The 26385-nt window shown below is 42.4% G+C and overlaps 4 protein-coding genes and 1 long non-coding RNA gene across 7 annotated transcripts in view; 1 reads left to right on the forward strand and 4 right to left on the reverse strand.

The window, feature by feature from the left end:
- The window catches only part of LOC123874790 (probable glucosamine 6-phosphate N-acetyltransferase), a 59168-nt gene that overhangs the window by 15755 nt on the left and 17028 nt on the right, over positions 1–26385 (forward strand). Inside the window, exon 7 of the transcript XR_006798011.1 lies at positions 12046–12049. The gene's annotated coding sequence lies outside the window, so the exon portion shown is untranslated. The remainder of the gene's footprint in view (positions 1–12045; positions 12050–26385) is intronic.
- On the reverse strand, positions 1535–26182 carry LOC123874780 (N-terminal kinase-like protein). 3 transcript variants are annotated; one of them, XM_045920275.1, is made up of 13 exons: positions 25535–26181; positions 24257–24486; positions 15612–15788; positions 14610–14838; positions 13825–13968; positions 12560–12741; positions 11483–11711; positions 10863–10950; positions 10193–10354; positions 8626–8766; positions 5819–5943; positions 5230–5431; positions 1535–3535 (listed from the first exon to the last, which is right to left on the reverse strand). In XM_045920275.1, the coding sequence occupies exons 1-13, from the start codon at positions 25910–25912 to the stop codon at positions 3387–3389; spliced, it is 2436 nt and encodes an 811-aa protein (XP_045776231.1). In that variant the 5' UTR covers positions 25913–26181; the 3' UTR covers positions 1535–3386. The 3 variants fall into 3 exon arrangements, with proteins under 3 accessions (XP_045776231.1, XP_045776230.1, XP_045776229.1); XM_045920274.1 differs by lacking the exon at positions 1535–3535 and adding an exon at positions 4610–5186 and having other exon boundaries at positions 5342–5431; positions 25535–26182; XM_045920273.1 differs by lacking the exon at positions 1535–3535 and adding an exon at positions 4610–5185 and having other exon boundaries at positions 5329–5431; positions 25535–26182.
- Positions 6895–7834, reverse strand: LOC123874795. The gene is made up of 3 exons (XR_006798012.1): positions 7794–7834; positions 7476–7544; positions 6895–7188 (listed from the first exon to the last, which is right to left on the reverse strand). It is a non-coding gene; the product is annotated as an uncharacterized LOC123874795 (long non-coding RNA).
- LOC123874789 (N-acylneuraminate-9-phosphatase) overlaps positions 15541–26385 on the reverse strand; it is a 32924-nt gene continuing 22079 nt past the window's right edge. The window contains exon 6 of the transcript XR_006798010.1: positions 15541–15596. The gene's annotated coding sequence lies outside the window, so the exon portion shown is untranslated. The remainder of the gene's footprint in view (positions 15597–26385) is intronic.
- On the reverse strand, positions 16713–22119 carry LOC123874792. Its single transcript, XM_045920290.1, has 2 exons — positions 21707–22119; positions 16713–16897 (listed from the first exon to the last, which is right to left on the reverse strand). Exons 1-2 carry the CDS (start codon positions 22081–22083, stop codon positions 16810–16812), a joined length of 465 nt encoding a protein of 154 aa, XP_045776246.1. The 5' UTR covers positions 22084–22119; the 3' UTR covers positions 16713–16809.

A 26385-nucleotide genomic window follows, 5' to 3' on the forward strand; every position in this document is an offset into this window, starting at 1 on the left:
ATCGAAAATATAATACAATTGACTTCATCTTCATCAAAAGCTCTGGTTGAGACAATGAAAAATAAAAATCATGTCATATAAATGACTAAACCATGATTATATTGTGTTCCTTTTTTTATATTAAACACCCCCCCCCCCCCCCCCCCCCCAAATAATTTCTGAATACGCCCCTGGATAAATTCGCCGTTTTCGGATTGTCCCGGCCAAGCTACATGGATTATGCAAATAGCTCATAGTAAATAAGTTAGGGAATGTTTTTAGGAGATATTTAAATGTATAATGTATTTATCACATAAAACTAGGTTAAAAAATTACAATGTTTTATCATGGTAACATTTTTTTAGTACGCAAACTATTGAATTAAGTACTTACATACAATTAAATTAAACTAAACTATATTAATAGGAGTAAATACCAAATATTTTTCTATTAGTTTGATACCTTATTTTTTCAATCATAAAATTAACGGACATAATCTATCAATAGGTCACTTAGTAACGTTCTTTTTTGTCAAAAATGGTATAATCCATACTAATATTATAAATGCGAAAGTGTGTCTGTCTGTCTGTCTGCTACCTTTTCACGGCCCAACAGTTCAACCGATTCTGACGAAATTTGGTACAGCGTTAGCTTATATCCCGGGGACGGACATAGGCTACTTTTTGTCCTGGAAAATCAAAGAGTTCCCACGGGATTCCTAAAAACCCATCCGCTTAACCGATTTGTATGAAATTTGGTACCGAGGTAGCTTGCGTCCCTGTTATTGACATAGGCAACTTTTTATCCCGGAAAATCAAACAGTTCACAAGGGATCTTTAAAATCCTAAATCCACACGGACGAAGTCGCGGGCATCCTCTAGTGCATAATAAAAAAATAAGTTCTCACGCGCCATTTTAACTTTATGTGTATGTAATACACAAATATCATGTGAAAAGTACGATTTAGTCCATTTTCCCTTTGGCCTCCACACTAGGAAACCCAAGGCAAAATGACTGTTAAACTTCTTGTCAATAAACATTTATTTATTTATTATTTATGATTTTATTTTGCTCTCTCGTCTGGCTTTACAAAGATTAGTTTATGTCAAGTTTGTAGTTATTTTTTATAACAAGTTAGTTAAACTCTACAAGTATGGACCGCGTCTGTACCGGCGCTCGCCGACACACGCACGGCACCCCCTTAGAGCGCTTTCCAGTCAGTTAGCAAAAAAAAAACACTCCGAAAAGGCAGAGCACGCCCGCCAGCTAACACCAACACAGACGAAGTCCTATGATTATTTTAAAGGTGAACCGTATTTTTGACATGACATTTGACACACGTATAGACTTAAAATGGCGCGTAAGAAATAATTTTGTACAGACTATGCTATGCTTTGACCAATAACAAAGTAGCTAAGTAACTTATCGATAGATTACGGATAGATTGATTTCGGCCGTAAGTGATGAATTTTCACATTGAATAATTAGAGTTCCAAACCACTTTCGCAGTGACGCGTACTATCCATCAGTTTATACGATCGAAAAATCAGCCCTTACAAAAAAAAATAATATAATTTATTAATCTAATATCAAATACAAATTCTAATACACACGCTACATGACATTTTTGGTCCAATTATCAAATTTTTTGCATTTTTTTGTCATTTTATTCACATTCAAATTTACAAATGTGATAAATACATTACATAATCTGATGGACTCATATGATAAGATTCGAGTTTGAACAAAACAAATGTTTTAAATCGGGCAACATCTTATTGTAGAGAGAGAGAGCCAGCGCGTGCCAGACCTTCGTTATTTTATAAAAACGAAGTTTCTCCGCGTATAGTCCCTAACACAAGGAGGAACGATCAGCAACTATGAAGTTTGGAACATGGCGGCTTTGGCAGATAACAGGCAACAAAGGTGTAAAAAATCTTACGTCAAAGTATAGTCCTATTTTTTTTTTTATATTTTCTTCAGAATAGTATTCGAAATCACATCCTGCATTGCCAGGCATTTAGTGTCGTGGCAACGTCTTTAAAAGAAAAAACTGCCATACCCCTTCCAGGTTAACCGACTTCCATCTTAGACTGCATCATCACTTACCACCAGGAGAGATTGCAGTCAAGGGCTAACTTGTATCTGAATAAAAAAAAGAAGATGGCAGGGGATTGCCACGATATTAAGTTTCTGGCAATGAATTTCGAAAAAAAAAATAGACTTTATACTTTGATGTAAGATTTTTACACCTTCACTACCTGTTTTCTCCCAAAGCCACTATGACACAAACTTCATACTCGTGAATAGTTCGTCCCTGTGTTGAGGACAATACGCAGAGGAATTTTGAGCTTTTATAAAATAACGAAGGTCTGGCACGCGCTGGCTCTTAGTCCATAGGTACATTTCCATAAAAAATTGAGAAATGAAATCTTGTAGTGATGTATCATGACGTCACTTCTCAATAATGTTTGGTTGAAACACAAATCTAATCCGTTCCAATGGACAGGTACCCTTACAGCTATCGTTGACAAAAAAAGAAAATAAGCCTTTCAATAACCGTAGTCTGTTTAATGATCAAAATAGAACTTTTGACTACACTTCATTGATATAAAAAATTCAAGATTATACTACTACACTTAACGCTACCGCCCTTTTGTTAAAAAGCGGCTAATCCCAAAAAAATAGTTTTTGAGTTATCGCATACGGACATGGGTATTTAAAAAAAATGTTTAATAATTTAGAAAACCAGATTTTACTTTTATTAAGATACCTTTATTGGACATATATATGATATACACAGGAAAATAATACAAGATGGAAGATATTTTACAGAGTGCCAAGGCAGTCTTACATTTTTGTTAGGTTCTGATATTTCAAAAAAGTACATTGGACCAAACTGAAAACTAATTAAGAACCTTATTCCGTATTCGTAGCAAACGTTTTTTTTAGAAAAATCAGTTTTCAAAATTTCCCATGTATTTTGGCGATAACTCAATCACTACTTTTCGGGGTTAAATGCTTTTTAGCAAAAAGGCGGTGACGCGTTATTAATTAACTGACCTAAAATAATAAAGGTAATTTAGACCTCGTCATGGCTTTTTATTAAGCATCATTGTCGACAAGCGCAATAAAATCTCTCAATAAAAAAGGTGTGCATTGACTTTTCAAATACTTGCCAAATTTCATCAAATGTGAATTTTAAGTCTCCCTAAAATTAAAAGCAAGCTCAAATTTTTCATAACTTAGTTCAGGAGAAAAGATTTTCAACACTAAGCAAGAGCAACGAACAAAACTTTTTTTCAGAATTTTTGAAACATTCTTTAGTGTTTATCTATGATTTTTTTATATCAATAATTAGTCACACTGTATAACTTAAGAATAGTGTGAGTGAGGGAATGTAGAGCCTAGAAGGGTGGTGGGGCGGGGATTTTGGTGCCTAGCTTCATGGGTCCCTGTCCGCGCGCGCTGCGCCTAGCTTCCATCTCTCTCTGACGTTGCAGCTTTCTCTCTTCCCGTTTACGACGTAGTTCGTCCATTTTGGATGCGTTGTTTTCTGTGAAGAACATATCTACTATAAATATATATGGATAAACTGACTGACTGACATATTAAAGTACAACCTGAGCCACTGGGTCTACTGAGCGTGCCGCGGAGCATTGTTGCGTTCGCGTTTGGTATGTACTACGTGCGTACGTACCGTCCGCGTTCTCCTCGATGGGCTCAAACTCACCGTCCACCCAGCCGCCAAGCGAGTCGTTGCTGTTCTGATGCGTCGCCGGCTTGTGCTCGGCGCGCTGCGTGCCGCGGACCATTGTTGCGTTCGCGTTTGGTATGTACCACGTGCGTACGTACCGTCCGCGTTCTCCTCGATGGGCTCAAACTCACCGTCCACCCAGCCGCCAAGCGAGTCGTTGCTGTTCTGATGCGTCGCCGGCTTGTGCTCGGCGCGCTGCGTGCCGCGGACCATTGTTGCGTTCGCGTTTGGTATGTACCACGTGCGTACGTACCGTCCGCGTTCTCCTCGATGGGCTCAAACTCGCCGTCCTCCCAGCCGCCGAGCGAGTCGTTGCTGTTCTGATGCGTCGCCGGCCTGTGCTCGGCGCGCTGCGTGCCGCGGACCATTGTTGCGTTCGCGTTTGGTATGTACCACGTGCGTACGTACCGTCCGCGTTCTCCTCGATGGGCTCAAACTCGCCGTCCTCCCAGCCGCCGAGCGAGTCGTTGCTGTTCTGATGCGTCGCCGGCCTGTGCTCGGCGCGCTGCGTGCCGCGGACCATTGTTGCGTTCGCGTTTGGTATGTACCACGTGCGTACGTACCGTCCGCGTTCTCCTCGATGGGCTCAAACTCACCGTCCACCCAGCCGCCAAGCGAGTCGTTGCTGTTCTGATGCGTCGCCGGCTTGTGCTCGGCGCGCTGCGTGCCGCGGACCATTGTTGCGTTCGCGTTTGGTATGTACCACGTGCGTACGTACCGTCCGCGTTCTCCTCGATGGGCTCAAACTCACCGTCCACCCAGCCGCCAAGCGAGTCGTTGCTGTTCTGATGCGTCGCCGGCTTGTGCTCGGCGCGCTGCGTGCCGCGGACCATTGTTGCGTTCGCGTTTGGTATGTACCACGTGCGTACGTACCGTCCGCGTTCTCCTCGATGGGCTCAAACTCGCCGTCCTCCCAGCCGCCGAGCGAGTCGTTGCTGTTCTGATGCGTCGCCGGCCTGTGCTCGGCGCGCTGCGTGCCGCGGACCATTGTTGCGTTCGCGTTTGGTATGTACCACGTGCGTACGTACCGTCCGCGTTCTCCTCGATGGGCTCAAACTCGCCGTCCTCCCAGCCGCCGAGCGAGTCGTTGCTGTTCTGATGCGTCGCCGGCCTGTGCTCGGCGCGCTGCGTGCCGCGGACCATTGTTGCGTTCGCGTTTGGTATGTACCACGTGCGTACGTACCGTCCGCGTTCTCCTCGATGGGCTCAAACTCGCCGTCCTCCCAGCCGCCGAGCGAGTCGTTGCTGTTCTGATGCGTCGCCGGCCTGTGCTCGGCGCGCTGCGTGCCGCGGACCATTGTTGCGTTCGCGTTTGGTATGTACCACGTGCGTACGTACCGTCCGCGTTCTCCTCGATGGGCTCAAACTCGCCGTCCTCCCAGCCGCCGAGCGAGTCGTTGCTGTTCTGATGCGTCGCCGGCCTGTGCTCGGCGCGCTGCGTGCCGCGGACCATTGTTGCGTTCGCGTTTGGTATGTACCACGTGCGTACGTACCGTCCGCGTTCTCCTCGATGGGCTCAAACTCGCCGTCCTCCCAGCCGCCGAGCGAGTCGTTGCTGTTCTGATGCGTCGCCGGCCTGTGCTCGGCGCGCTGCGTGCCGCGGACCATTGTTGCGTTCGCGTTGTTGACGTTTGGTTCCACCCAAGTCGAGTTGTTCCACGTTTCTGAGGGACTCGCTAGTTCTGCTTCGGCTGCCTGTAAGACAAAGGTAAATATAGGATTGGCTTCAAAACTGTCGAAAATTTATGGCTTGAAGGCTGTCGAAAATTTATAGCTTGAAGACTGGCGATAATGTATTTCTTGGAGACTGTCGAAAGTTTATGGCTTGGACTGCTTGTAGACTGGTGAAAATTCACAAATCCACGCGCTCGTGTTCTGTATACGGATCTAACACTCACACTAATGTAGACGGCGAACGCGGGGTGCGGCGCAAGGGCTGGTATGCTCCCCTCCCTCGCGTCACGCGCCCCTCTGACGCCTAAAAAATGCTGTTGCGACGCTTGCGGTTAAGTTCACGGACGACTATTATGGCGCGGACTATCTTCACCTATCTATTCGAGGCAGTGGGAAAAAGAAACATACCGGCTGTTCCTGCAGTGTTCCCCACTCCTCGTTGTCCCACTCGTCCTCGCACAGCGCGGCCAGGCCGGGCGTGGCCTGCGCGCTGCCGCTGCTGCCCGGCGATTTCGCACTAGCCGCTGTGGTACCTAAGACAGAATGAACTCTTATGATAACCCCTGTGTGGTGTTAGGTTAGGTTAAGTAAAGACAATAGCATGTGTTTGCTAATAATACAGTTGTGTGGTTCTGCATGGTGGTGGTGCGTGTGGCTTGCTTTGTGGCTGGCTTTTCCTGCATTTTTATCAATGGGAGGGCGGGCGATGCATGTCGCATGCTGCATGTTGCACCATACAGATTTCTTTGGTTTGGCGGATTATAGCAAATTAAGCATTTGGTTCCATGGACGTATTATAACTATGGACCGATAATAAACTGAAAATGCGTGTCAATTATTTTTGTGTGCGTAAGTCATTTTGTCACTGTGTGCACCATCTAGGGCTGGGACGGCGAATTTGGGTATATCGATACCACATCAAAATTAATTTTCTATGTTACTACGACGGACTACGTGCAATATATACTTATCCATACTAATATTATAAATACGAAAGTGTATCTCAGTCTGTCTGTTAGCTTTTCACGGCCCAGCATTTTAACCGATTTTAATGAAAGGTACAGAGTTACCTTGGGAGCGGACATAGGCTACTTTTATCGCCGAAAAATCAAAGAGTTCCCATGGGATTCTTAAGGCCCATCCGTTATACCGATTTATATGAAATTTGATACATAGGTAGCTTACGTCCTGGAAATTGACGTAAGCAACTTTTTACCCCAGAAAATTAAAGATTTCCCATGGGATTTTTAAAAAACCTATAAATTCCTGCGGACGGTTATTATATATTCAGTAAAAACAAGAGTAAAATGAAACACTTTTCAAATAATTCAAATCAATTTATTAGTATTATTAGTATAATTAATAACGTAGGCAATAAAAGGCATATTTTATATTATGTTACTTTTTGTGGCGGAAAGTTTCTGACAGTATTGAATATTAATTATTCACAATCTTCTGTAAAACATACTTACTTATATTATATCTACACTCAGACTTTAAGAAAAGTGAGTAATGTTATACATATGTACCTTTAGCAGGCAGCAGCTGATACTTATGAATTGGCCGTTTCTCAGAAAATAAGTACATAAATACAGTCTGGCGCTTCCGGGATCTTGCTCTATTATAAAATAAAAAGCCAAGTAAAAGTCAAGAATTCTAGGTCAACAAAATTATAGAGAGCTGGACGTAGAAAACTGACTGAGGAAAATGCTCAAAACCTTCGTTTTTGTTTCATTATTAGCCAGCTCTCGAAGGTTGTTTCGTTCGTCCTTTATAACCTGAAATTAAATGAATTAATGTATGTCTTGCTGTTACCTAGTCAAAAATGCATAATTCTTAATGATGATCATAAAATTTAAAAAAATATCAGTAAAACAATTAGGTAATTTTTAATTTTAGAAATTATTTAAACTCACTTGTACCTCAAACCTTAAAATTAAGTATATATTATAACATAATATCTACTAAGTTTTTTTCCATAATAATTACTGTCTCTCTTTGCTGTACCTATTCTACTCCCTTTACAACCTCTCGCACTGCCAAGGGTCACTGGTAGAGATTATACCTTTCACTTCCAGATTTTCGTTTTATTGTCCAAATCCACGCAGTTCTAATTTCAGGATAATGTGGAAATCTACAAAAGTAAGCAAATGTTATTTATACGATAAAAGACAAATTTGATTTTATCGATAAAGTGTGTACACATCACTACAAATGATGCCTAAAATAATTCATAAATTAAAATTAAATTGCGCTGTAAAACGTGATTTTTGTCAGTATTACACGAGATAATTACACTTATAACATGTAAATCTTTAATTTTTAGCGATTTTCGGAATAAAAGTCGCGGTTGGTATCGATGAAATAGTTATTAAAGACTTACCTATGAAAAGGCAATTCAGGAACTTGGACGCCTTCTTTCTTATATCTGGAGGCACAAAACACAGCGTCACACATTTGGTTTTTAGTTTTTATCTTAATTTTAACCCCGACTTTTGTGATTTTTAAAATTTTATAAAAACGCTGCATCAAATCCCAATGTTTTGTCTCCAAATGCTGACAACTACTGTCACCAGTTACACATACAGTGCGTTGTTGCCAGACTTATATGAGCTATCGCTTTTACCCGAACGGAGGTTCCGTGAAATAGACCGAGATAACAATATCTAGTTGACAAATGGATGTACAAGAGCGGCAACAACCTATGACTACCTCTATTGTTTATACTATCTCTATGTTTGGTTCCTTGTACAATAGCATGTGTCAGATTGACATAAAATGAATAGTGACTTTGACAGATTAAAGTGACAAGTGTTTTAATAATGTCTGGGACACATGACAGCAAAAGTTCATACGTTATAACACCCTGTAAATTATTTTCACCCTCACGACTTTGGCACAGTTCACGACAGTCCGTGTAGTTTGAGCTGAGCATTGATATATCAGTCAGTCAGTCAACTTTTCCTTTTATATATTAAGACTAGCTTATTTCTGCGACGACATCCGCGTGGACTATACATATTTCAACCCCTTAGATGCTGAATTTTCAAAAATCCTCTCTTAGCCGATGTCTGCATCATAATGGCTAATACCGAAACGGTATGCAGATAGTTATTATGATGCAGTCCGCCTGATCCGTCCAGTAGTTTGAGCTGTGCGTTGCGATCAGTCAGTCAGTCAGTCAGCTTTTCCTTTTTATACATTTAGATTCATACCAGCACTGGAGTCGATTTCTCCCCACGCAGTCATGTCCCAGTGTTCAGGATCATAGTCTGAGGCAGACTCGCTGTGCTCCAGTGACGTCATCGACGTCACTGATGACGTCGTTGTGGACATACTGCTCGATGACGGTTGCTCTGGAAAATTTCAAATGAATGATCCTTTTTGATTCAGTAATAGGCTCCGAAGTCTCGCTCTCACTTGGCAGTGGAAATGGGGTAACGACAAGTAAGTGTTTGCTTCAAGTAGGTGTTAGAAGTGCTCTCTTAATAGGTTTATGTATACAGTTTCATAGTATTCGCACCCTAGCAGTTACGTAAAGATGTCGCTGTATTTGTGTGTGTGTGCGTGTGTGTGAACTCTTACCTAGCGAGCCCGGTTTGGACAGTACGGACTTCGGCGCGTGCTGCACCCTCGCGGTATCGGAGTGCGAGCGGTAGAACTTGGCCGTGACCGCGGTGACCGCCCAGCCCGCCCACGTCGCGGCCGCGTTGCTTAGAGATGGCGTTGTGTTTGTGTGAGAGTGTGAACTCTTACCTAGCGAGCCCGGTTTGGACAGTACGGACTTCGGCGCGTGCTGCACCCTCGCGGTATCGGAGTGCGAGCGGTAGAACTTGGCCGTGACCGCGGTGACCGCCCAGCCCGCCCACGTCGCGGCCGCGTTGCTTAGAGATGGCGTTGTGTTTGTGTGAGAGTGTGAACTCTTACCTAGCGAGCCCGGTTTGGACAGTACGGACTTCGGCGCGTGCTGCACCCTCGCGGTATCGGAGTGCGAGCGGTAGAACTTGGCCGTGACCGCGGTGACCGCCCAGCCCGCCCACGTCGCGGCCGCGTTGCTTAGAGATGGCGTTGTGTTTGTGTGAGAGTGTGAACTCTTACCTAGCGAGCCCGGTTTGGACAGTACGGACTTCGGCGCGTGCTGCACCCTCGCGGTATCGGAGTGCGAGCGGTAGAACTTGGCCGTGACCGCGGTGACCGCCCAGCCCGCCCACGTCGCGGCCGCGTTGCTTAGAGATGGCGTTGTGTTTGTGTGAGAGTGTGAACTCTTACCTAGCGAGCCCGGTTTGGACAGTACGGACTTCGGCGCGTGCTGCACCCTCGCGGTATCGGAGTGCGAGCGGTAGAACTTGGCCGTGACCGCGGTGACCGCCCAGCCCGCCCACGTCGCGGCCGCGTTGCTTAGAGATGGCGTTGTGTTTGTGTGCGTGTGTGAACTCTTACCTAGCGAGCCCGGTTTGGACAGTACGGACTTCGGCGCGTGCTGCACCCTCGCGGTATCGGAGTGCGAGCGGTAGAACTTGGCCGTGACCGCGGTGACCGCCCAGCCCGCCCACGTCGCGGCCGCGTTGCTTAGAGATGGCGTTGTGTTTGTGTGAGAGTGTGAACTCTTACCTAGCGAGCCCGGTTTGGACAGTACGGACATCGGCGCGTGCTGCACCCTCGCGGTATCGGAGTGCGAGCGGTAGAACTTGGCCGTGACCGCGGTGACCGCCCAGCCCGCCCACGTCGCGGCCGCGTTGCTTAGAGATGGCGTTGTGTTTGTGTGAGAGTGTGAACTCTTACCTAGCGAGCCCGGTTTGGACAGTACGGACTTCGGCGCGTGCTGCACCCTCGCGGTATCGGAGTGCGAGCGGTAGAACTTGGCCGTGACCGCGGTGACCGCCCAGCCCGCCCACGTCGCGGCCGCGTTGCTTAGAGATGGCGTTGCTGTGTGGACATCCGCCTCTGGAATATTCATTATGGTTTTTTTTTCATTATTTCACTATTTTTCAAAAGAATTATGGGCCTTAGATTTAGTAAAGAAAACTCTATTTATTAATCCATCTTTTATACACATTTGCAACCTGTGGAGTCAATTTACGCCGAAGGAATACAACATCTTTCGCGTGCAATATAATAACGTTTTTGAGCTTTTGATGGCGCTGCCCCGTTTCTGTAGCGCATCAGGGATATTTGCTGATGAAAAAACATTTACCTAAAGAGTAAATTCTACTGTCACGTTTTTTCTTCTTCAGATATAATGAAACTGAGTCAATCATCATTAAAACATCGTCATTTAATTTAAATTTTTATGGAAAACTCACGCTTGACCAAAAAATTGACTATACCAAAATTTCACAAAAAATACTTAATAAAAAATAACTCCTATGGTATTCCCCATCCACGTACAGTCTGTATTTTCAAATGTGTGTAAGACGTTAGACTCGAAAGTTCACCTTTAGTATTGGCTTACCCATTCCTTCTTTCAGACTGGGGTCCTCTGATACTTTTTCTAATTTTCCGAGAAATCCTTTTATCGTTCTAAATGCTGCATCTCGAACCTAAAACGTACAATAGAACAAATTCATGTAATTGTAAAATTTCATCTTGCTGCACACATTAGAATCTAAACGACAGTATAGCCAGTCAGCTGTTAAAAAGGTTTTATTTCCATTCCATTTGCCTGCAACCCTGATACATAATTGCATCTAGAAATTGTCGGAAAACCAAGGCTCGCTTACTTTTAAGTGGCTCGAAAAGTGTCTATTGAAATTGCATTATACTGTAAATCTAGTCGGCTATTTTATGCCGGCAATTATCCCAATAACTTTCACATACTCTTTTCTCTGAGGCCACGGTCAATGGCAATAAAAATTGCAAATTTCCTAGCCAGATATATACTAGCCCAGAAATTTCACATACTATCTGTTGATATGGTATGGCTAAAAATTGCACATTGCCGTATATCTAGCCGTTTACATAGCCCGGTAATTTTCATATACCAACTTCTTTCTGCATGTCCGGTTTTAATGGTTATAAAATTGGATATTGCCGAAAATCTAGCCGGGAAATTTTTCTGCAATTTTCACTTACCTGTTTCTCGGGGTCCGCAGTCAATGGACACAGTGCCGGTAGCACTCTGTTAGCCACCTCAGCCAGTAAAAAGTACTGTTGTGTAGCGGCCAGGGCAAGCACGCCGGCTTGCCTGGCCGGTGGAAACGCGTCCCGTGTGGCGCGAACGAACGCCGACACTAAGACTTTTTGTCGTATTTGCGGATGCAAGTGTGCTGCTATTTTGCCTAAGCAGACTGTTGTGTTCGTTCTGAGAACAATAAAATTAAATGTGTGAATTATTGTATTGTGGATGTCCAAGCATTAGCAAGCTGAAGTGGCAATGGGCAGGCCATGTCTGTCGCAGAACCGATGGCCGTTGGGGTAGATGTGTTCTGGAGTGAAGACCGCGTACCGGTAAGCGCAGTGTGGGACGACCTCCAGCCCGCTGGACCGATGACCTGAAGAAGGTGGCGTGGAGCGGGTGGATGAGGAAGGCGGAGGGCCGAGTTTGGTTCCACACTCTTGGAAAGGCCTATGTCCAGCAGTGGACGCTTACAGGCTGATGGAATGGAATGGATGCCCAAGTATAGGACTGATGAAAGAAAGGTTCCAAATGCCAATACACAATAATATCGTAAAGGTACATAGTGAGTGTTGGCTGTTTCATGTTCATCTGTGCTCGAATTAGTCTTGAATTAGCTGAGTGCTTATATTTATATATTTTTTATTCATTGTTATAGCGGCAATAGAAATACTGTGAAAATTTACTCTCTACCTATTATGAGATACAGTCCACTGACAGACACACGGTCTGACGGACAGACGAACGGACAGCGGCGACTAATATAATAGTCCTGTTGGCACCCTTCCGATATGCCATATTTCTTAGAAGCTCCATGTTAAGCGCGCATTTTGATGTTTGATAAAAAGTTGATGATTTGATTTGTTGTTAACATCCCTATTTAAACCGCATAAATAAATAAATAACAGTACTTTTTAATCGTCAATATATATATCACTGTTCCGGAATACCTTTCCTGCCGAGAAGAACCAGCAAGAAACTCGGCGGTTGCTCTTGCAGCTGAAACGTGGCACACCTCTGGATAAGATCCATACCTGATGCCTCCCTGGTCGTCCTTGGACTGCAGCCTGGCGAAGTGTCGCAGCACTTCCACGTTGATGTTGTTGTAGTTGAGCTTAGGCGCCAAGTGCACTATCGACTTGACCGTCTGCTCTCTGATTATGGCGTTCGTGTCTAGGAACCCGTGCACCACTTGAGGGAATATTTGGTCGTTTACCTGAAAAATGTTACTTTTAAGGCAGTGTTCACAAAACCGTACCAAATAAAATAAAAAATTGAATCGAGAAATTATTGTTTGGAAAAATTCGCGGACCAATAGTAGCCCGCCGCGTCGCTCCGTCTCAGAACAGCGCGGTTGACACGTGGCGTTCGGCCACTACTAAATGTTTCTCAGATTCGAGTTTGCATCAAAAAAAAAAAAAAAACCAGAAATAAGTAGGTAGTTTTCCAACACAAGTATAGTCAAGGCTCTAAACGGCACTAAAATTTCACCGTGTGAAATAAATCGCAATGATGCTATTGGACTCGTGCGAACACGCACGAATAATTCCGACCTTCCAAGTACTTTGGGAGCGCGCAGACTGGGTATAGTCTGTTCACTAACACACTCCCACAGGCGCTCTTATTATTTTCCTTTTAATTTATTATTTTTTACTGTGTTTGTTAAATAAATGTTTTCTATCCTACAAATAAAATAGAATACTATATTATTCTTGCGGGTATTGTAATAAAATACGAATATAAATCGAAGTGTGCGGGGTAAAGGGAGTATTGAAATCAAAAACATGTCCTCACCATTCGACTTTTATTGCATCTCTCCCAACTATATTACTAAAGTATATGCTAGACTAGCTGATGCCCGCGACTTCGTTCGCGTGGATGTAGGTTTTTTAAAATTCCCGTGGGAACTCTGTGATTTTCCGGGATAAAAAGTAGCCTATGTGCTAATCCAGGGTATAATCTATCTCCATTCTAAATTTCAGCCCAATCCGTCCAGTAGTTTTTGCGTGAAGGAGTAACAAACATACATACACACACACACACACACACACACATACAAACTTTCTCCTTTATAATATTAGTGTGATAGTGTGATGTGTGACTATCTAAAGGCTACAACTACACCACAAAATAATAATAAAAAAATGAGGTAGTGACACTATGTTGTACCTACTCTTGAGTTGACTCTCAGAAAGTTGGGATTATTCATACGTGTTCGCACGAGTCAAATCCGTAGGAAAACACATGCAATCGGCCTAAGGTTAGAAAGTTAGGTAGATTACAAAGATGTGCTTCTTACGGTAGAGTTCTGCAGATGGTGTATGAACTGGTCCAGCTGCTGCAAGAGACGCGAGCGCGTGGTCCTGTCGTTGGACGCGAACAGTTTCACCACGCACGGGACTATCTGCTTCTGGTAATCTTCTTCACTTAACAGCTTACCTAACTGAAAACAATGTATCATCCATTAGCGACTTACCTGTTTTAACATCCGTTTTTAGGGTTCCGTACCTCAAAAGGAAAAACGGAACCCTTATAGGATCACTTTGTCGTCTGTCTGTCTATCCGTCCGTCGTGTCTGTCAAGAAAACCTATGGGGTACTTCCTGTTGACCTAGAATTATGAAATTTGGCAGGTAGGTAGGTCTTATAGCACATGTAAAGGAATAAATCCGAAAGCCGTGAATTTGTGGTTACATGAAAAAAAAATTACCCGAGTACGGAACCCTCGGTGCGCGAGTCTGACTCGCACTTGGCCGGTTTTCTATAGGTATTCAATCCATATGAAATCACAATGTTAAAACTATTTTAAGTGATTTCCATTATAAGTATTGAATTGTCTCAACCACGACGCGCAGTAAGCTTAGTCCCTATGAGCCACCCAGACCATAATAACGAAACGATTGACATCGCATTCATCAAAATCGGCTCGGTAGTCTACGCGCTAAGGAGGAACACATATAGATACAAACATACATACATAGACTGCCAAAATCATAACCCTTTTTTTTGGCTTTGCCGTAGTCAGTTAAAAATAAATTTCAAAGAATAGGCACGAGCGAAGCGAGCGCGGAATATTCAAACTTACCTTAAACATAGGTGCCAACACTGCTGAGCCAGCGTCCCCATAGTGGAAAGCCGTGAGTAACTGAGGCAGGATCTTGTGCACACACACCGCCTCAGGAAAGCTGTCTAGATAGCTACTCAATGTGGAGAAGAATTTGGCCTTCTCCACTTTGTCCTTGATTTGGATCTCTTCTAGGAAGAGCATTGTATCTATTAGATCGTTCTTGAAATAGCCACCGAGCTTTCGACATCTGTAATACATAAATTGGCTTATTGAATTTTCTGGAGTCTTTTGACTCAAGAGATGCCACATGGAGTGACCTTACAGGTCATTTTGAAAATAATAATGTTCTCAAAGGTGTTAAATCTGCCAAGCTACACTTTGCCAATATGATGGACTATAGCCTAAACTCTTCTTGTTCTGATTTCAGAGATGAGATGAAACCCATGGCGATGGGTTGAATCATGAAGATATCTTATCTTGTAATTATCTTATAATTATTTCGGCTGGGTTGGGCTTAGAAGTAGGGTGGGTTGGGCTTATTCTGGTCTACCAGTGAGTCCCACATACCCCCCCGTGGTATCTGCGCTGCTTCCAGGAGGGCTGCGTAAAAGCATTTCCCAGCGTTAAAAAAAAAAGGTGGGTTGAGTTTAGATACAGGGTGGGTTGGACTTAGACACAGGAGTTGATTGGGGATCTCATCCAGTCTAGTGCAGGTTGATGGGGCAGAACTTTTAATATACCTTTTTTTTTCTCTCTCGTCTGGCTTTACACTGATTAGTCAATGTCAAGTTTGTAGTTATTTACAAGTTAGGGAAACTATATGTATAAGTATGGACCTCGTCCATGCCGGCGCCCGCCGACACACACGCGGCGCCCCTTTGGAGCGCTTCCCAGTCAGTTCCACACCTAAACACCAGCAGAACACAAAAACCGGCCACTTCTCTTAAAAAAACACTCCAAAAAGGCACAACACGCGCGCCAGCAAACGCCACCACAGACGAAGTCTTTAATATACCTTACCTTGTAATAATATCGGCAGGGTTGGGTCTAGACGCAGGGTTGGCGCTGACTAGCTCACAGTACAACGTGCACAGTTGCTTAGGGATCTTGTCCACAGTCTTGAGCGAGGGTTGGTTGGACAGCGGGCCGTTGAAAGCCTCCCAGATCAGGCAGCCCAGACCCCACATGTCTGTTGAACTGTTGACAGATTTGCTAACAGTTTTACAGAGTATCATATAATAACATATTTTCAAAATATTATATTTATTAAAAACCCCCGACACAAAACCTCTATTAACTTTCAAACGGCTAAACCGATTTTCTTGGATTATAGCTAAGAACACTCTCGATCAAGCCACCTTTCAAACAAAAAAAACTAAATTAAAATCGGTTCATTCGTTTAGGAGCTACGATGCCACAGACAGATACACAGATACACACGTCAAACTTATAACACCCCTCTTTTTGGGTCCGGGGTTAAAAAGACTTGTTGACTGACTGATCTATCAACACACAGCTTAAACCGTTATGGTTTGAGACCGAACTATGGTGTCGGGTGTGATTGAAAAGTGCAAGATTGTCTTGCCAAGTAAAAACCTACTACTAGTTCAAAGACATTACATTAAAATGTGGCCCTTGAAAAGTAGTTTCGATAACTGCAATGTATTGCTACTGGATGGCATTAACAGTTGCTTGAGTACTGAATAGAAATACATTCATCTTAAACTACCTGATGCTAGCGACTTCGGATATTGGTTTTTTAAAAATCCCAAAGGAACTCTTTAATTTTCGGGGATAAAAAGTAGCCTATGTGTTAATCCAGGGTATAATTCATCTCTATCGACGAAAACAAACAAGTGCGGAAATCAGCCCAGACAGAAGAAATCATCTCTATTTTAAATTTAAAACAAAAAAGAAAGAAAGAAAAAATGTTTATTTTTGAAAGCTGTGCCACACATTCAGCCAAATTCGTCCAGTACTTATTAAACTTTCGCCTTTCTAATATCAGTGTGATGTGTGATTTCTATGTGATACAGACACAGAGACAAACATGTCTGTTTGTCTGTGTGTTTGTGCACGCTAATATCAGAAACGGCTTATTCAATTTAGATACGGTTTGTTGTTTATTTATTTTAGTGGCTTTTTGTTGTGCCACACAGCACAATTCACTTCGCCAAAGACGCGTTGTTTGGAGAAAACACAAAGGAGGTTGAACGGTTTATTTACATCCAAGTCTTTTCTGGACAATCCCAGTCCGATTTGTGGTAGGTAACTGGACTAGATGGGTTATGATGTTAGTAAATAACCTACAACAACACAAATAAAAAATATTATGTACATGTACTTACATAAACAATAATATATACAGAATATTTTAAACTTAATAGATTAATTTACAATTTTATTTTGTTAGACTTAATATATTTACACAAAAATTTTACATAGGGACTAAACACAAACATTAAGAGACATTCAACACTTAGGGGACGAGGGATCTTAGGAGGGAGAACATCATAAAGTTTATATACAAGTCTTGGACAGGAAAAGAGGATATGGGAGGGTGACCCTTCATCCAAACCGCATTCGCACAAAGAGTGATCTCTAATTCTCAGTTTGGCCAAATGGACTGGAGTGCAAGAATGCCCAATACGTAACCGGGTGATAGTTGAAGCAACCCAACGAACCATATTTTGATGAAAAAAGAACCACGGTCTTCGAGGAATTTCAGATTGCAAAGAAGCATAATATTTACCTTTAACCGATTTTGATTCAATCCACAATGTGTTCCAAGAATTAATAAGGTCAGTTTTTGCAAGAGCACACAGATCCTGGGAGTGATTTTTAAAATATGTTAGAGAACCTGATTCAGTGGCGAGCTTTGCATAGGAGTCTGCACTCTCATTACCTTTTATACCAGAGTGACCTGGGATCCATGCCAATGTAACAGAGAGACCTTTTTGATGACAGGAGTATAGAGTTTCTTTGATTTTAAAGATGATGGAGATCAGAGCTTTACTACGGAAGGGATTTCCTTTAAGTGCTTGCAGGCAACTTAAAGAGTCTGTCAGTATAATTGATTGTTGTACGTTATGGGACTCTATAAAAAGGGTAGCTTCTAATATAGCAATAGACTCTCCTGTAAATACCGATGTTTCAGGGGGGCATTTGTATTGAAGGACTATCTTGTATTTTGGAATCCAGCAGGCAGCACCAACACAACCATTGTTGGATAACTTGGAGGCATCTGTATATATTGCTAAGGAATCGGACCAGTTGTTTTGAAGTATTTCATTAAATTTTGCATTTGCCTCACTTGTGTCTTTATGAAGACCTAGACTGGCAATCGGTGGGTTATATGTTAACCCTGCAAATGAGGAGGAGAACAAGGGGAGTTTGGGAGAAGAGTAGAGTGGATGTGGGAGTTGAGTATATTTGACAAAACTTTTTAAAAGGCATGGACGGGTATGGTTTGGCCTTAAGACGGAGGAAAGCTTATGATGCTTGTCCAATAAAGGATGGGAAGAGAGTTGTAATACTTTACAGATAAAGCGATCACTGAGATATTGAGCCCGTAGAAGTCTAGGAGGGTCAACACATTCAACTTGCAATACATTGGTGGGAGAAGATTTCATGGCCCCAAGAATGAGCCTTAGGCATTTATATTGAATTTTATTTAATTTTTCTGAAGCCGACTTATTTATAGGGTCTAAAATAAATAATCCATAGTCCATATGACTACGGATTATGGCGTTATATAATAACTTTTGGGTGTAAGGGTGGGCACCCCACCATACCCCTGACAAGGCTCGCAGGATATTAATATTGCTTTCACATTTACGGGTAACATAGTCGGAGTGAGCTACACCGTTCAGCCTGGAGTCTAGAACCACGCCAAGAAATTTGGTTTTGCATGCGAGAGAAATGTGTTGATCCTCAAACATAACATTGGGTATTGGAATTTGTCTTCTTCTTGTGAAGATGACTGCCTTGCACTTATCGATTGACAGTGTAAGCCCATGATCTGACAACCACTGGCCTAGATAATACAAAGCAGAGTTCAAACAGGTAGAAATTTCGTCCATGGAGTTGGAGCTGGCGTACAGAGCTATGTCATCTGCATATTGCAGGATGTTACAAAAACTTTCAACAGACATTTCAAGATCATAGGTGTAAATATTGTAGAGCAGTGGGCTCAGAACAGAACCTTGAGGGAGACCTTTCCAGACCATTCTGGGGGGAAGATTTAGGGATTTAGTTCTCACCAGAATGGTTCTAGATGAGAGAAGATTGCATATTATTTGAGTTAATCTCGGTGGGATGCTCAGCTGTTGCAGTTTCTGCCTGAGTACCGGGAGAAGAACGTTATCATATGCTGCTGCAATATCTAGGAATACACCCACAAGGTACTCTCCTTTAGCTAGGGCTATTCGAATGTCTGTTGAAAGAACTCCAAGGCTGTCCATTGTACCAAGGCCCTTTCTAAAGCCAAATTGAGACTTGGCAATTAAGCCTCTGCTTTCTATTATCCATTCCAAGCGGTTTTTAATCAAGTGCTCCATAATTTTGGCCAAAGTTGAAGATAGGGCAATCGGGCGGTAAGCATTTGGGTCAGAAGGATCTTTACCAGGTTTCCTAATGGGGATTATTACTTGCGTTTTCCAAGGTCCCGGGATGATTCCTGATTCTAGAAACCTGTTTATCATGTTAAGAAAGCAGTGTTTCGCTTTATTGTTAAGTTTTACAATAAAGGAATATGGGATACCATCTTCCCCTGGAGTTGAGTCTTTAAGGTCCGAGAGAACACACTGCAACTCCAAGAAACTGAATGGGGCATCCATAGTGTCTGAGGAAGTAAGTGGAGTTAGATGAGGACAGGAATATTCGCATGGAACAAATGGTGGAGCAAGTTTGTCAGCAAAAGCATCTAACCAAACAGATGCGTTATTGGAAGTTGGGTCACTAGAGGAGACAGATTGCCGGTATCTTTTCATTCTATCCCATACCAAGGTAGATGGGGATCGGGGATCCAGAGACTCGCAGAAAGTAATCCAACCTCGCTTTTTCTTTTTTGATACCAATCTCTTGACTTTGGCATCGGTGCGCTGGTATTCCAAAAAGTTTTCACGGGACATTAACATCGTGTAGGAAATTTCTGCATCTTTACGTTTTTTTATTAGGTTGGTGCATTCCTCATCCCACCAGGGAGGAGATGCCATAAAATCACGTTTAGTAGTTTTGAGTGGTATATGGAGGTCGGCTGAATATTTCAAAATTTTGACAAAGTTATCGTAGTAAAGGACTGTACTGTCTTCATCTGATAAGTTATCAATAAGAAGGTCAACTGATTCCGCAAAAGCAGACCAGTTGGCCTTGTTAAGTTTGTGTTTAAGAAGGGGATTAGGATTATACTGTGGAATGGATTTTTGTGCTATGTTGAGTAAAATAGGGAAGTGGTCACTACCGTGGGTACTTGGGAGGGTTTTCCAGGAGGTAAGAGAAGCCAAAGAGGGAGAGCAAAGAGATAGATCGACAGCAGTTTTAGGATTTTGATAAGGATACACTCTTCTTGTTGGAGAGCCATCGTTAAGAATGCAAATATTTAATTCATCAAAAACATCCAGCAAGAGAGTGGAAAATCCGTCACAGGAATGGGAACCCCAGGACGTGTGATGGGAGTTAAAATCACCCATCACTAGTACCGGGGGGGGGAAGAGAGGAGAGAATAGATTTTAATTCAGGGATAAGAGAGGAATGAGGATGTGGAATATAGAGTGAAAGAAAGGAGACATCAAGGGCTCTCACAGCAACAGCATTGAGCTGATGAGAGTGAGGCGGGAGGGAAATAGAAGTGTATGCAAGGGAGCGCCTAACAAGAATAGCACTACCTGCATATCCGTCATCCCTGTCATCCCTCAGGCAGGCAAAGCCTGACACCCTGAAACGAGAGTCCGGCAGGAGCCATGTCTCAGAGATGGCAGCGACAGCGGGCTTATGTTTATTAAGGAGATGAACGAGTTCATGTTTTTTCCGTCGTATACTTTGGCTATTCCATTGGAGTATCTCCAGGGAGGCCATTATTTAATACAGAAGCGATTTTGATGATAATTTCAGCAACGTTGGACGGTGGAGGGTTTTGGTTTATCTTATCAAGAATATTGGTGAGGGATTTGGTGAGAGATATATTATTATCATTGGGTGGTTGAGCATAAGAGTGATCACGTTCTGCATTCAGAGCGCAACCATTAGGTGTGGAAGAAGGAAAGTTGTGGATGATGTCCTGATGGGCTTGCCTATCGTACCCCTTTGCAGGTTGGGGTCTGGGGCGAGGGGAGCGGGTGACAGTTTGTTTGTAAGATTTGGACGGGGCTTGTGTAGGACGAGGTCTGACAGGATTAAAAATGGGAGAGTATGCAGGAGCGGTAAACATTTCTTTAGCCATATCGGCATATGAGCGGCGAACGGGAGGGAAGCGGGAGGAGGCATCTTGATAGGACAAATTTTCATCGGACATGACAAGTTTTATAGATTGCTGCCGAGAGTGTTCAGGGCAGCTCTTATTTGTAGCCATGTGTTTACCACCGCAGAGTAAGCAAGTTGCATTCTCAATAAGTACTTCACAAGTTTCACCTGAATGAGGCTGGGAGCATTTAAAGCAACGAGGTTTTGATCTGCATTGAGTTTTTATGTGACCAAACCGGCAGCAATTTATACATTGGATGGTGGGGAGACGGTAGGTTTCCACGGGAAGAGATGTATGATAGGAGAAAATTCTAGGAGGGAGAGTTTGTCCTCTAAATGTTAAAACAATGGATTGGGTTGGAACCCAGGTCATAACATTGTCTATTATGTTCTTGCGATTTAAGCGTCGGGCTTTAAGGATCTCCCCGCAGCCTACAGGGAGCTCCACAGAGTCAATAAACTCGTCCAGATGCCAGTCTACAGGTACACCTCGGACTAATCCCATGCGAGTGATGTTAAATGTGGGTATATATGCAATGTGCTTGGATATGGTAAGTATAGGGTTTTCTAAGAATTCATTAGCCGCTTGACCATTTGCAAATTCAACTGAAACTTTGTTTCTACCAACATTCTTCACGCCGTCGTTAAGAACTGACCTTATTTTGTTTTTGTGAAGGAACTGGCCGAATTTGATCGCTCTCATAGAAGCGCCGGCTGAAGGGTCGGACACTTCACGGGATACGTACACTACGAAAGGACCTTTATCATCTTTTGTATATTTTTTTGGGGAGTCTGAGAGTGAAGGATGGAGGTAAACGGATTGCATTGAAGGGGCTGTCGAGCTTGGCCCTATTACAGTTTTTTTAGTGGACGATGGAACTTGATCGTTATCAATTATCGGGATTGCTCGTTTAGTACCACGATGGGTTGATTCTGAGTCCATAGATATGGACTGCGGGCTCTCAATGGGGTCTGACATGACGGTTACATTTTCACCCGGATCAGGAGGTTCAGGCGGAGGATCGACCTCCATACTCGGGTTTCTCCCTTCACCAACACTTAATCTAAATACTCACGTCCAGACACCAACTAATAAATTGACACAACAGTTAGAATTATGCAAAACCTCACTAACACGTGTTTTCAACAACACAAACGCCAGCAAAGTTCTAGATACGGTTTTCACTAATATATTGTAGTAAGCTTCACTTAACATTTAGTGTTTATTTCATGTCAATCGGTTCATAAATAAAAAAGTTATGTCAATTTAAAGAATCACGCTGCCCGAAAAGTCACTATTCCACGCGAACGAAGTCGCGGGCACAGCTAGTATTGTAATATACATTGTACAAATTAAAAATCATTTATTAAATCTACTTTTTATGATTTATAAAAACAATATGGTTCTGATATGATATCAATTTGTGTCTATAAAGTCCAGGAATTGATCACACATGAAAAAAAAAAGAATTCAGTAGAGTTGCTCAATCAGTTTGTTGATAAAAAAATTGTTCAATACGGCCAATGACTCTGACCTGAATTAGAACTTGTTGAATTAGACCTATCAAAGCCAACCATGATTTATCTAATGACAATGACTCATCTTCCTATGGTGCAATTATGAATATATAAAAATAATTTTTTTGTACTGAAACTTCGATGTGTCCTGACCGTGAGTCGACTATCACATTTTGATAAATTAAATTAATCAATCAAAAGTAAAACAACTGACTCTTACATACTTTGTTTCTTAGATGTCACATGATGTTTAAGCTCGTCTTGAAACTAGTTGATAAGTTTTCCGTCCAAAGTAGTATTTTTACCTACTAAGTACAACTACAAACTTAACTTTCAAAATATTGCTTTAAAAAATGAAAATGCCTCCTTTCTTTTCTATTTATTAAAAAAAATGGTTTTTGATTGGTTCTATTGATAAAAAAATCATTGGGACTGAATTTAGACTATTTTTTAATTTAACATATTGATGCAGCCTTTCCGGAATCTGCCATCAGGTCTCACTACTAATATTTGATACTAGCTGATGCCCGCAGCTTCACCCGCGTGGATTGGTCAGATCCTCTGCAGCATCAGGATTGAGGAGTTGGAATCCAAATTTTTTATGAAACAATGTCGCAAAGTTCCTCTATCGATTAAAAAAAAATTACGAAAATCGGTTCAAAAATCTCAGAGATTTCGGTGTACATAGGTAGAAAAACACAACTCCCTTTTTGAAAGTCGGTTAAAAAAGTAGCCTATGTTACACCCTGGTCAATCCTCTACTTGTCTGTGAAAATTCCGTCAAAATCGGTTCAGCCGTTCCAAAGATTAGCCTTTTCAAACAGACAGACAGACAGCCAGACAGACAGACAGACAGACAGACAGACAGACAGACAGACAGACAGACAGACAGACAGACAAAAATTTTAAAAACGTGTGATTCAGTTAAGGTATCGTTCAAATAACCCTATGAGCTTAATATGAGGTAGTTATTTCGAAATTACAGACAGACACTCCAATTTAATTTATTAGTATAGATTATTTTAGAATCCCGTAACTTATGGTTAATCTATTTGCCAAAGTTCCAAGTTCCAGCACCACAAATGTATAGTACAGAATAATAATAATCTTACCATTTGGGGCGCCAGCCAGGTAACCTCCCAGTGTGCCTGGATGCTGCTGGTCCCTTTTGGATGCGTCCGAGGGAAAGAGCAGTGTTCGGGCCGGTGCGCCCCGGTAACATGGCTAATAATTTCTCTTCGGAGATATTGTTTGCTATGGCTAATGACCTGGCAGGGGGGGGGGGGGGGGGGAGGTTTCTCCGCGTGTCCCTCTGACTAGCAGAGGGCACAGTGGATGAAGCGTAGGATGGGACGCGGGCGACGTGCGCGTCCCAGGGTCGGGGGACGCACTTCGTTGGTGCGTCCCGGAGGTGCGGTGGTGGGGACCGAGCAGGTCCCCGGTGGAAGGTCTGCCTCGGCAGACGTCGCTGGCTGGGTCGCGGTTGTTTGCTTCGGCGTTCCCGTGACCCAGTCGCCAGGCGACGCGCAGTAGCGCCGCTGGGGTTTAGTGGGTATTCCGGTCGCCTCTCGGCCGGCGAGTCCCACATACCCTCCCTCAGCTGGTTGGCTGCCTCACGGCTGGCTGGCTAGCTTCCGAGGGGGACGCGTAAATGCATTCCCCAGCGTCAACAAAAAAAAAAAACTTACCATTTAGTAACAGTCTTCAATTTGCTAGGATCCTTCTTCTCAGGTGGATCGTATATCTCTAGGGCAGGTAATATCTTAATAGGTAAAGGGTTGTTGGTGTCTTGTCCGTGTGCAGTGAGGAACTCGAACCCACCCAGCTTCCATTCACCCGCGAGGGTGACAAATACTGAGTAAAGGCACACATTGTTATGTTTCACATTGCCATCATTGTTAAAGAATGATAATGCTCTCTGTAACAAATTAAAGACCACTACTAATATTATAAACTAGAAGATGCCCGCGGCTTCGCCCGCGTGGATTTCGTTTTTTAATCCTGTAGAAACTCTTTGATTTTCCGGGATAAAAAGTAGCCCATCTCCTTCCCCGGGATGTACCCCAAGTCTGTACCTTTCATTAAAATCGGTTCAGCAGTTGGGCCGTGAAAACGTAGCAGACAGACAGACAGACACACTTTCGCATTTATATTATTAGTATAGATACGAATGTCTACTGTTGATTTGTACTTCAATCACATCCCAATGGAGTAATGAGTCTATGCGATTTAGTGCATGGATATCGAATAATTGAAGAGTGACTTAATATCCTGGAAAATCAAAAAGTTTACACTGGATTTTTAAAACCTAAATCCATGCAAATGAAGTCATGGGTTAGTTAGATCTGCTAGTCCATACTATTAATTAATACTATTAATATTATAAACCCATAAGTGTGTACCTATATTGCTTGTTGATAGCTTTTCACAGTTTGTTTAACTGATTTTTACCAAAGGTACAGAAATAACTTGTAGGCTGTGGAAGGAGACAGGTTTCTTTTTGTCTTGGAAAATCAAAGGGTTATTACAGATTAAAAAAAAAGCCTAAACATACACTAAAGAAATCACAGGCCTCATCCAGGTAGCTTGCATCTTGGAGATGGATATGGGATACTTTTATCACAGAAAATCAAGGACTTCCAACAGAATTATAGAACCAAAAAAACTGAAACTTACACAGACATCTTATCCTAATCATCATCTTGTTTTAAATCAACAATTTTTTTAAAGATTTATTTTTAAAATGAGAAATATAACTACAATAATTGCTATGCTGCTTAAATAGCACAAGAAAGACATGAGTGAGATAGATGATCTTTGTATTGAAGAGCAGTTTGGGTTGCTGTGCCAGAGAAGTTTGTAAGTACAAGGAAAGAAGTTAAATAGACCACAGGTAAAAGAACCATGTTGGTTTCGGCTAAAGAGATTTCCGTAAAACTTAATTTGATATCTTGAATAAAACTCACAGTAATTTGGAATATCCCCCATGCAAGGAACAGATCCCGCTGCTGGCCGTCCAGCGTCATATTCTCTATGTGTATCGCTAAGGGCTCAACATATTCTGTGGCTACATATAAAAATTTCTCAGTTTCACAGCTATCTAAATAATGTAAAAGGCTTGGGTGTCGCATAGTCTTCAATTTCTTCAACGAGGCTTTAGCTATATCGAATAGTGTCTCAGAGTTTTTAGTTACGTCGAATAAAAATATGGATACTTCATCTTGGGTGCCCCTTTTCTTGCCTTTGTGCAAAGTCCACACACTTCTGTCTTCCAAACCTGGCACAGGGTCCCCTACTTCGTAAGGAAAGTCCTTAGTAGGATCCCGTGAGAAAAAAGACCACATATTGGATACGTTTAGCTAACTACACAGTACACACTATTTACACTTCACCATTGTGCATGGTACACGTATTTTCTGATATTTTCATAATACAAAAACTTTTAAACCTTGTATATCGATTTATTAAAAACGTACGCTTAATAGGACAATTAGAGAGCGGAATTTAAAAGCATTTTTACTAATTTATTACGTTTTAAAATCTATTTTTCTTTGTAAATACGACGGTGCAATTTACATTTACAATTCACGAATGACATTTGTTACAGACGAATGACGGAATATTAAAAAGCTTTACTGCTCTGGATTCTAAGTTCTATGAGATGAACAATGTTCATAGCTTGTAAATAAAATACCTGCCTATTTTTAAATGAATAACTACCTACCTAACTAATTTTAAGATATTTCAAATTAATCGTTAGGATCGTATTGCAATCATGCAATGCAAATTTTTTAAGTAATGTTTGATTGAAAATGTT

This window comes from Maniola jurtina, chromosome 19, assembly GCF_905333055.1.
Source record: "Maniola jurtina chromosome 19, ilManJurt1.1, whole genome shotgun sequence".
Classification (NCBI taxonomy): Eukaryota; Metazoa; Arthropoda; class Insecta; order Lepidoptera; family Nymphalidae; genus Maniola; species Maniola jurtina.

Bases quoted from the DNA above. Each gene is read 5' to 3' on its own strand.
- LOC123874792 (XM_045920290.1), bottom strand. From the start codon at position 22,083: ATGGAGGTCGATCCTCCGCCTGAACCTCCTGATCCGGGTGAAAATGTA. The intron at 16,898-21,706 runs GTCAGTTCTTAA...GTGTTGTTGTAG, and splicing joins CTTCACAAAAACAAAATAAG to GTTATTTACTAACATCATAA.
- LOC123874780 (XM_045920273.1), bottom strand. From the start codon at position 25,912: ATGTGGTCTTTTTTCTCACGGGATCCTACTAAGGACTTTCCTTACGAA. The intron at 13,969-14,609 runs GTAAGTTTGAAT...CATTGTTTTCAG, and splicing joins TGTTGGCACCTATGTTTAAG to TTAGGTAAGCTGTTAAGTGA. The intron at 11,712-12,559 runs GTATGGATCTTA...TATTGTTCTCAG, and splicing joins GACGACCAGGGAGGCATCAG to AACGAACACAACAGTCTGCT.